Consider the following 11,389-nt stretch of genomic DNA (forward strand, 5'->3'; position numbering starts at 1 on the left):
AGAAGCACCAGAGGTTCAGAAGTATTCATCCAATCCAGATTGGACAGAGCCTTAACAAACAAGGATTGGGCGAAAATGTTCCCTGCAGCAGAAGTATAAAATTACACAGACTTCCAGTCTGACCATATGCCTATTGTAGTACATCTACGAGGTACCCCAAATTCTCAGAACTGGTGCAATTTCAGGTATAATAATTGCTGGGGTAAAGATGAAGAGTGTTTAAAGCAAGTTCTTAATGAATGGAGAAGAACGGGTACAACAACATCCCTTAGGGCCTGCTGGGAGAAATTATCCTCTTGTAGAAATTCCTTAATCATTTGGCACAGCAGGCATCCTCTGAACTTCGACAAAAAGATTAGAGAGAAGCAATCTCAGATTGAATCCATTCCTTCAACTCTCAAAACTGAAGCAGACAGAAAAAAACTCTTTCAACTGCAGACGAAGTTGAGTCAACTGAACCGGGAAGAATCTGATTATTGGAGCCAACGAGCAAAAGCCCATTGGCTAGGAGAGGGCGACAAAAACACCCAATACTTCCATTCCACAGCCTCAAATCGTTGGAGAAAAAATAGAATTGAGAAGCTGAAGGATACTTTCGGAGCCTGGGTAATAGATCAGCATTCAATTGCAAGGATTGCCACCGACTTTTTCTCTGATCTTTATGCTTCTCAGAACCCATCCGGGGCAGATTTATGTGATGTATTGAATTGCTTGGAAAATAGGGTTGCAAGTGAAGATAATCTCAGCCTTACCTCTCCAATCTTGACTGAGGAAGTAACAGAAGCTCTTTTTGAATCCCACACCAATAAATCTCCTGGTATCGATGGATTCTCAGCTGGTTTTTTCAAGTCTCATTGGCAGCATATCAAAGATGAAATAAGTAAGAGAATTAACGATTTCTTAAATGATGGTGAAGTTCTGGGTGATTTCAACCACTCACTGATTGTGCTTATCCTTAAAGTTAAATCGCCAGAGTCTATGCAGCAATTCAGACCGATCAATTTGTGGAACATGATTTACAAGCTGACTTCGAAAGTGCTTACTGAAAGGTTAAAAGCTATTCTTCAGAAAGTGATTTCACCAAACCAATATGCATTTCTACCGGGACGTCTTATCTTCGATAATGTTGTCCTTGCTTATGAGATCACTCATACGATCAAGCACAAATCCGGCAAAACAGGCTGGTGCGCTATTAAAACTGATATGATGAAGGCTTTTGACCGCGTGGAATGGATTTACTTGCGTGAGATAATGATAAAACTGGGTTTCTCTCATCAATGGGTTTCTCGGATCATGAAATGTGTCACATCGGTGAAATATTTAGTTATTATCAATGGCAATCGGAGTAGATCATTCACACCAGAAAGAGGACTCCATCAAGATGGCAGTCTTTTCTTTGTAAAGGCGACTGTTGAGGAGGTTAAAGCTCTAAAAGATGTATTTTGATTGTACGAAAGAGCCTCAGGTCAACTAATCAACAACGGAAAATCAGGTGTGTACTTTAGCCCCAACACTTGCCGAGACGCAAGAAGAAGAGTGAAAGAAATCCTTACTATTCAAGAGATAGAGTCTGGAAAAAACTCAATCTCTGGTCCACTCGATTCCTTTCGAAAGCTGGCAAATCTATTTTAATTAAAGCAGTCATTCTGGCCTTGCCAACTTATGCAATGGGATGCTTTAGCATTCCTATCGCAGTCATCAAGGAAATCGAGACTACTATACGAACGTTCTGGTGGAATGGGAAAAGGAAAATAAGATGGGTTGGATGTGATACTGTAATAGCGTCAAAGAATGATGGAGGATTGGGCTTCCGTAATCTCAAGGCTTTCAATCTGGCGATGCTCGCAAAGCAAGGTTGGAGGTTGATTCAATGTCCGAATTCACTACTCGCCAGGTGCCTTCGAGCAAAATACTATCCCTTTTCTACCTTTTTGGAGGCTGGAATTGGCAGCAACCCATCCTTGATTTGGAGAAGCATCTTAGAGGATAGAGCAACTATCTTAAAAGGTGGATCGTGGATTATTGGAGATGGAAACTCAATTAGAATTAGAGAAGATAATTGGACTCATGGGATCAATCTTTCAGAAGCAGAACGGCAAGCGCTTTTTGCTAATGGGATTGGCAGAGTTAGTCAGATCATCGACCAACCTTCAAAAATATGGAATCAACCTCTTCTTAGATCAGTTCTGAGTGCTCAAAAGACTAATTTAATATCTTTGATCCCTATCTCTCCATATCATGATGATACGCTAGCATGGACAAGCACTAAGAACCGTAACTTTACGGTCAGGAGTGCCTATCACATAGCCACAAGCTTGTTATCCTCTTATTCGGTAAGATCTTCTTTCCTTTCTTTTGGAAGCTGATTTGGAACTTAGATGTATTGCCTAGAGTTAGAATCTTTTTGTGGTAAGTGGGACATCAAAGCCTACCAACATGCGATAACTTAATCAAGAGAAAAGTCGACATTATCAATGTTTGTCCTGTATGCGATTCTGCTCCTGAGAGCCAAGCACACTTATTTATGGATTGTCCATGGACTACTCGAGTATGGAAGATATTTTTCCCATCTGTTAATGTTTTGGAATGGTCTAATGAAAATTTCATCTTGTGGTACTTCCGGATATTTCATTTACTGGATTGTGAAAAATAGCAAACATTTAATACTATCCTCTGGTACATATGGAAAAATTACATCAAGGTGTGGAAAAAGGCTATAGGCAACATGCCTTTTACAGCAGTCACTCAGGTAATTCATATCGCTTTGGACCTGAAAGCTGCAAACATCATAAACCTTCTCAGAGAACCAACTTCTACAGCTCATTTGAATTGGACTTGACCTCCTGAAGGGGTAATGAAAATGAATTGCGACGCGACTATATTCTCAGAACAAGGCAAATGGGGATTAGGAACTGTTATGAGAAATCATTTAGCCGAAACAATTTCTTGCCAATATGCATACCAGGACGGTTTGCCGGATGTTTATCTCACCGAAGCCAGTGCCATTCACCAAGGGATTTTGTTAGCTCAATCAGTCGACATTGAAAGAGTCATTATTGAATCTGATGCTTTAATCATTGTTAATGAAATTAATAGTAATGGCTCTTGTTTTTTGCCATGTAGGAGTACATTTGCTAGGATAAAACAGTTAGCCTTAGGATTAATACCTGCACTTTTGTCTTCACATGAAGAAGAAACAATCGACTTATCCATTCGCTAGTAAGTTTAAAATCGAATGGGGGAGGTCGATTGCCTTCTTCTTTATATTTTGTTGTCGGATTGGATTAAATTAATGAAATCGCCGGTTATCAATAAAAAAAAAAATAATAAAATCTACTATTGAAACAATTCAAGATTGCCAAATAAAATAATATAATATATGTATGGATATATGATACGATGGAAATAAAATATTGGAAGATTCTAAGGACGAAGACCATCTTTAATTTGTATCATTGGGCTATATATGGTTGGTACTTTTTTTTTTGACTACTTATGGTTGGTACTTAGTTCGGCTGGCATAAACGAAACTTGATTAAAGTTTTGCAACTAAGCATTATTATTATTAAATTCATAATGTCTACTGATTCTATATTCCTATCAAGGAATCTTCAACCAAGGATTAAGAAAAGAATTATTCTCATTCTTAGAAAGTCTATCCTAAAAACCTGTGTGTATGGTTTTAGGATTTCCCAAAGTAAATAAAACTTGAGAAGAATGGGAGTGCAATATTACACTCGATATACTCTTTCCGTCTCAAATTAAATGTTAATATAAACATAATTTTTTGTCTCAAATTAGATACAAATTTTAACAAATTTAAAAAACATTAATTATGTTTTCCATTATACCCTCACCACCTTCATCATCTTCACCCTCATGTCCCCATATATTCTCCCTCACCAATTTCACCATCTTCACCCATATATTCCTATTAGGATTTTTCACTCTATACAATCATAATTATGTTGAAAAATGAACTAAAAAACATCTTTATTGATTTGTATGAAATCCGCTAGATTAATATTTAATTTAAGACAGGAAGGAGTATATAGTTAGGCATACCTAATCCTATCCTATCCGACCTAAGACTTTGACACTACATATTTAAGATACATCGTAGGATTTTGTTAAACTACATGATTAAGTACATGTATAATAATATATATTATTATCCACCATTGAAATGCATACAGGAGATATATCCACCACTTCATTCATAATATTCAGGTGGAAACCAAATAATAGAACAATATCACAAAAAGTAGAATCTAATTCTTCAGGAAATAATAAACCACTTCAAATGCATACGGTAATAGCTGCCTTGCCTAGCAAACTTCAAATTGATTAAATCTACTAAGTATTTCATTACAATCTTCTAAATCTTAGGTCGCAACCTTTGTAGTCAATCGGTCTTACCCTCTTCAGATCCAATCTCTTGTAAATAATGTTCTGCATCCAATGCAGCCATACACCCTGTATCATTGTAAACCAAAAATATCACTACCGTGATTAAAGAGCCAGGGAGATATATTCTAGGCCATCTTTAAACCCTTGCATGGCTGAGAAAATACTATTTTCAAGATGTACAATTAGAGATCATGAAAATAACCACACTTTGTATATCGGTTTACCATTTAGCAAACAACCTTATTTCCAGTTTATACATTTCCAGAAAGCGAAGTTCAAATGAAAAAAGAGCAAGCCAATCATTCAAAACAGGTACAGAATCGGTAAGTTAAATCATTTTCTCCATTCCCAGTAGTCATTTTTATTATTATTAATATTTTTAAAGCCAGATACAAAGATAGACAGTGTACACGGCTCCTCAGTTAAAAGCTGAAGGTCATGGTTTATCTATAGGCTCCGAGAAGGCTTGATTTAACAGGAGTTAAGCAATTTTTAAGTTTAAGGGCTTAATTTAACAGCAGTTAAGGCATTTCCAAGTTCAAACGTAGCTTTAGAAAATGTTGAATTGACAGATGACCACTCCAATGTCTTATTAGAGAAAATTAACACCATAAAAATCCAACAATAATGTGAGTCTTTCTTAAGGGTTTAAAGAATCATTTTCAGCCATTTCATAGCATAATATACAGTTATATTAAGGAACAATTTCACATTTAGCACAAGACAGCATTTAGTTATATAAACAGAGAGACAGATAAAAAGTATACTAACCAGAGCCAGCAGCGGTAACAGCCTGCCGGTATTTCTTGTCTTGGACATCACCAGCAGCGAAAACTCCATGAATGCTCGTTAATGTCGTCCCCGGTTTCGTCACAACGTAGCCGTCAGAATCAAGCTCAAGTTGCCCATCCAAGAACTTGGTAGCAGGCTCATGTCCAATAGCAAAGAACAATCCATTGACTTCCAAATCCAAAACCTCTCCATTCACCACATTCTTCACCTTCAACCCACTCAACGTCTTATCTCCGTTAGCCTCCAGGACGGCAGAGTTCCACAACACCTCGATTTTCGGGTTCGACAACGCCCGTTGCTGCATTATCTTGGAAGCTCTAAACGTGTTCCTCCTGTGAATAATGTACACTTTCGAACCATATTTGGTCAAGAATGTCGCTTCCTCCATAGCAGAGTCACCACCACCAATCACAGCCAAGGGTTTGTTACGGAAAATGGGCGCCGCGCCATCACAGACCGCGCAAGCTGAAACCCCTCGGTTCCAGAACCCTCCAACACCTTCACCGGAACCAGGAAAAGCCAGCCTTTGTGCTACTGCACCGGTTGCTACTATCACTGAATCGGCTATAACAATTCTAGAATCTGTAACAACCTATTAAATTAATCTTATTAGCATATAAACAAATAAAAATGATAGCTTGAAAAGTTTTCAATCTCAACATAAATTACCTTAAACGGAGTCGTTTTGAAATCGACTTTGTTAACAGTTTCAGTGAAGATCTGTGTCCCGAATTTCGCTGATTGAGCGCGGCACTTATCCATTAGCTCGATCCCTTGGATGCCTTGAGGGAATCCCGGGAAGTTCTCGACGTCTGAGGTGGTGGTAAGCTGGCCGCCTGGGGCGATATCGTTGGCCATCCAGCCTTCGAAGAGGATCGGCCTCAGCTCAGCCCTGGCGGCGTAGATTGCGGCAGTGTGCGCGGCGGGGCCACTTCCGATGATGCAGACCTTGGTCCTGAGCGGTCCTTGGAGATCGTCCATGGCGGCAGGGGATTTAGGAGCAGCTGACGAGGCGGCGGAAGCGGTTGCTAGTCCGATGAAGGTGCGAGCTTTGTGGAGTAGAGATTTAAGTCGACTTGGGGCGCGATTACTTAAAATTTCTAATGTTATAAGTAAGGGTTTTGGTCCGATTCGGTACGCGTTGTTTTCGTGAGATTTAGGCGCCAAAATGCGCTTCACACCACAACTTTTGTGGACGTGTTCAAGGGCTGTCCAAATATATTAATATCTCCGTCTCAAAATAAATACAAATTTTTCAATATAATTTATATGTAAAAATTTGTATATATTTTAAGATGAAAATTATGTATATTATATTATATTACATAATAATAATAATAATAATAATAATAATAAATCTTATATTTATAGAGAATCCGTAATTCTTTTTTCTTGTCCGAAAAAATAATTTAGCATACAACTTATTATATATATATTTTTCTCATGAAATTTAATCAAAATTATATATATATATTTATCAATTCCTAATACAATCTAGCCGTATCCTAAAATTCGCTCTCCAAGAGTCGAACTCTTGACTTCTAGTAAAGAGATAAACGTTTTAATTATTGGACCACGATTACATAGACACCGACTTTTTAATTTTATCAATATTTATATAAAATTCGCCTGAAAAATATAATACACCTGGTCAAAAGAAAATAATATATTTCTTTGTCAAAAAAGATCATATAAAAAAAAATCATATTAAAACTTTAATTGAAGAATTGAAACTTCAAAAATAAAAATGAAAATGATATTATCGATATTTCATGCTTGAAGAACAAGTCTATTGTACTAAAAAAAATGGATAGTTTTAGAGTCATCTCCAATGGGACACCTACTCACGCCACATGGCAACCTAATGTGGCATTTTTTATTGGACAAAACTACAAAGGTCATTCATCCACTATGTAAGACTCAATTAGTTAAATTTCTCCCACCTTACACATATTCAATCATAAATTTACACATGTCAAATCTTTAATAATAATATATAATAAGTGAATTACTAAATATATATATTTAATACATTAAATTTATGGTGGGTGGCTTTTTAGGTGACCTTCACATTAAAGCAAATTGGAATAATGAAGACCATCTTATAATTTTTATGACACAATACTTATTCGTCAATGATGTGCCAAATTTTTCAGTGGGTGGGTGTCACATTGGAGATGACCTTAAGGAGAAAGAGGGGAGTGGCTATGTACGCCTACAAACCCTTAGCGTGCGTTTGTTATGAGAGACGAACTGAACATAATAATATAGGACATGACAATATTGAACAACATAGGACTGAACATGACAATTTCTTGTTTTGTTTTCTATTAGTAGATATTGAACAAGACAGATTTGGAAATAAGTACAATGACTATTATATATCTATATATTTTATTTAGTTATAATTTAGTCAAAATCTTTATTAATTTATCAATTTTCCATTCTGATAGAATTTGACGCAAGACAAATATTTTTGAATTTGGTAAAATTTAAGCATATTTGAGCAGCCCAATTGCTTGAACGGAATGGGCTCGGAAAAGCTACATATGGTTGGCAATAAAAATCGAACAAACCAATCATTCTAAAAAAAAATCTTAAATCAGAGCACCAACAAAAATAGATTGAAAGACGATTTTCATAGAAAAGGAAAGATGATCCATTAAGTTCTGTCATCAAAGCTTGATGATAAACATAAGGTGTCTCATTTCATGAAAATGACAAACAAAAATGATAATTTAAATAGCTAAAGCCATTGTAGTAATCTCCCCGTCACACATAAACCAAGCAAAAATTTTCAAAGACAAAATGATTGCTTAAAAACTATTGCTGGCAGGCTTTCAATCTTCTTCTTTTCCCAAAGCCTATCAATCCCACGTCACCATCAGCCTGTAAGCAAAGCCAAACCAGTAAATTAGATGACAAAATTATAATAATCAAAGAAGTATAAGGTTGATCTTATTGTTTAAGAAGATGTGTTAAATTTTTAAAATAAGAACACAGCTAACGTTGTAAGAATACTAAAACTTACTAGCGTAATTGAAAGATTAGGGTCAACGATAGAAAGTGTTAGATTTTCATTCCACTCAAGATTAACGTTCTTTTTAAGTACACGAGTCTTTAACTTCTGCAACAACATTTAGACAAATATAGGAAAAATGATTAGTTACAACATCACACATTACATAATATGATATCTTTAAATACTAATTAAAGAATACCAATTATGTTAGAGAGCACAAGTGATAATCGTAAGGAATAATACCAATTAAAGGAATACACTAATTTAATATCAACATGCATATACACTTGATTGAACTATAGCTTAAAATAACTTCACAATTAACTTTGAATAGCACAAACTAAACATGATTAATTCGACCCAATAACAAATTTTGTTCACCAAACACATTAAATTGCATGCAATCCTAGATAGCCAACCAACATCATAAGACGAAGAGCTTGAGCTAAAACTTAAAGTTGGTCAACTATATCTAGTAATCGATATGCAAGAAATAAACCATAAGTAGGTCGAGTGTTAGAAATGTGCCCTAAAAATTAATGTGATTGGCTACGGATTTACTAGTATCCGACCATTTCTATAATCTCATTTTGAATATTTATGTCAATTAAATATAAGTATTTAACTAAAGACCTCCTTATCAAATTACTAGTTTGAAGTATATGAGATATATTTATATAATTTGGATAAGGTGCTCAGATCAACGTGGCTCTTGAAACATTGTTACGCATAGAGATGGTAATCGTGGAATATGTTCCTTACGAGTTGATCTTAAATATACCTAGTCGAATAATCATTGAGACGGGACATCAATGATTCGGATAAACTAGCACATATGATGCATGTTCAATTGGGAAAATATCTCGTTCCATGGATATCACTGTGGAGACTCTCATGTGAATATGTGGGTGCTAGTTAGAGGACTAGTTCACCATATTGACCCAATGACATTTTCTCTGTGAAACAGGGTGTCGAAAGTAGTATTCTCACGTTACAATGGTGTGTAATTAATCTTTAGACTTGAGATACCACGACAATCTTTTATATAACAAGTTGTGTTTGTGACCACTATCCTGATCATAGCATTAAAAGAACTTGACTCGGGCATGATTTGTTATGAAGATTGGAGCGTGTCCACAAAGAATTCATCAATTATGATAATGATGTCCTATGTTTTCATATTAGGCATGACTTAAAAATTCTTGGCAAGGTAGTGAGGAAATTAAAAAAAGAATTTTTTAATGACCTATAAGTCATGGACTTGAATGGATACATAGTTATTGAACTAACAGAGCTTCGACTAAACATTCACGTTCTTAGTTCAATAGGGACATAGATTGACGAAAAGATCGTATCACATGGTAATTGTAAGCGAAAAGGTTCACTTAATCTTCACCTATATCTAGGTCTTCATGCCTCGTTGCTGGACGATAACCATGAATTGTAGAATGGTGATTCTAATACTAGCATATTGGTGAACCTAAAGGGGTCACACGCTAAAAGAGAAACAGATACCTTAGACATGATGTTTAATTTGATTAATAGTAAATATACGATTGAATTCTAAGTGTTAAAATCGAAATTGAAATATCTCGATGATACAAGATGATTTCAAGAGTTGAAATTATTTTTGAACTCCATATATGCTTCAAAATATTTAAGTCTTATGATATCTATCTCCTATCATAATATAATTACTTAGTAATGAAGTAGAGTGACTACTGTGAATGCATGATTATCTCATGATATTGTCACATAATATTGTCATTTTTTGACATAAAAATAACTTAGTATTAATCTAATTAAATAAGCCCGACAGAGAGAATAATCCAATTGATAACGTTATGATCAAATACTTCATCACTTGGATTGATAAAAGGTAGCTAAATTCAATGTCTAAAGATTGAAGGCATTCTCTCCAAGAAATCTAGAGCATGAATGGACCAAACATGATTAGTGACATGGATGCATCAACGATTAATATGGTAAAATCAGATGAAGATCGGTGACTTGGAGGAATCAACGGCTAAAACTCAACTATACTATCCATAGGAAACAAGAATCAAAATGGAAACTAAATCGGATATAATATTAAGGAAACAAATGTGTTGATTCAATTTCTTGACAAGCAAGGCATTATATTTGGAAAGTAAAAGAAGATAATCATAAAATCAAATCAAATCATATCATCCTCGTCAAAATATAGGAGTGTCGATCAAGGCATTAAGGGATTTTAAATTGAAGACGAATCTCTAGCCAAAATTCTTTGCACAAACAGTGCACAAGGAGGAAGATAGAGTGACGTCCATTCTACTCTACCCTTTGTTTGTTGCCATAGGTTATCCAGATTCAAAGCGTGGTGTGTAGAGATCGAGAGTACTAGCCGATCGTGACTTAGTTTGGCAGGGTCCTAGAATAGTTTGGTCCTAGGTCTAGAATTTACATAGGTGGTAATCGAATTACGAATAATAGTCTTGACGTGTGGCTTGTACATGCATCTGAGTAATTCGGGAAATATTACTCTCCCCACTGTAAGCAACATCTACCCGGCCCTTTTGGTCTACGGACGTAGGTGTTGGCTATTTAACGCCAAACCGCGATATATCTTTTATTGAATAAATTTAAATAAAGTTGAATTTGTTTCGTATTGAATCTCTCGCGTTCAATCTCTACTATTCTTATTTTTGTTTAATCTATCTTGTGCCAAACTATTACAACGTTTATATGCTCCAACAATTTGATCTCATCTAAGAGAAAACTGTTCTATCCATCTAATCGCGTTTCACAAGTCTGAGCAAATCTCTATTTATTTCAGGATTGTTAACGTATCCACCAAATCGTAACAACTGGTCGAGTTCCTACTCGTTGAGGTGTTACATCACTTAAATAAAATCATCACTCTTAACTCATTATTATTAGTTTGATTTGTTTATAAGTCTCTAAACCTCGACACAGTTTTCGAGAGACTTATCTTTTATACGTCAGTCATTTAAGTCAATTTAACTCTAATAGTTAAGACTGATCTATTCAGTTAAAGTCTCTAAGCACAAACATATTTAAGAGAGACTTTCAATCCAAACGGTTCGTAGCACAAGCGATCCATCAGATCTGTAGATCACCAGATCTATAGATCCACATATTGACAAATGTTGCTGACGTGTCTGA

At 35.6% G+C, this 11,389-nt stretch overlaps 1 protein-coding gene across 1 annotated transcript; it reads right to left on the reverse strand.

Annotated features, from left to right (window-relative positions):
* Positions 1 to 4,405: 4,405 nt before the first annotated feature.
* On the reverse strand, positions 4,406 to 6,285 carry LOC139882093 (thioredoxin reductase 2-like). The gene is made up of 3 exons (XM_071866468.1): positions 5,872 to 6,285; positions 5,182 to 5,794; positions 4,406 to 4,476 (listed from the first exon to the last, which is right to left on the reverse strand). Exons 1-3 carry the CDS (start codon positions 6,181 to 6,183, stop codon positions 4,406 to 4,408), a joined length of 996 nt encoding a protein of 331 aa, XP_071722569.1. The 5' UTR covers positions 6,184 to 6,285.
* Positions 6,286 to 11,389: the final 5,104 nt, after the last annotated feature.

Source organism: Rutidosis leptorrhynchoides, unplaced genomic scaffold (assembly GCF_046630445.1).
Source record: "Rutidosis leptorrhynchoides isolate AG116_Rl617_1_P2 unplaced genomic scaffold, CSIRO_AGI_Rlap_v1 contig226, whole genome shotgun sequence".
Taxonomy (NCBI): domain Eukaryota; kingdom Viridiplantae; phylum Streptophyta; class Magnoliopsida; order Asterales; family Asteraceae; genus Rutidosis; species Rutidosis leptorrhynchoides.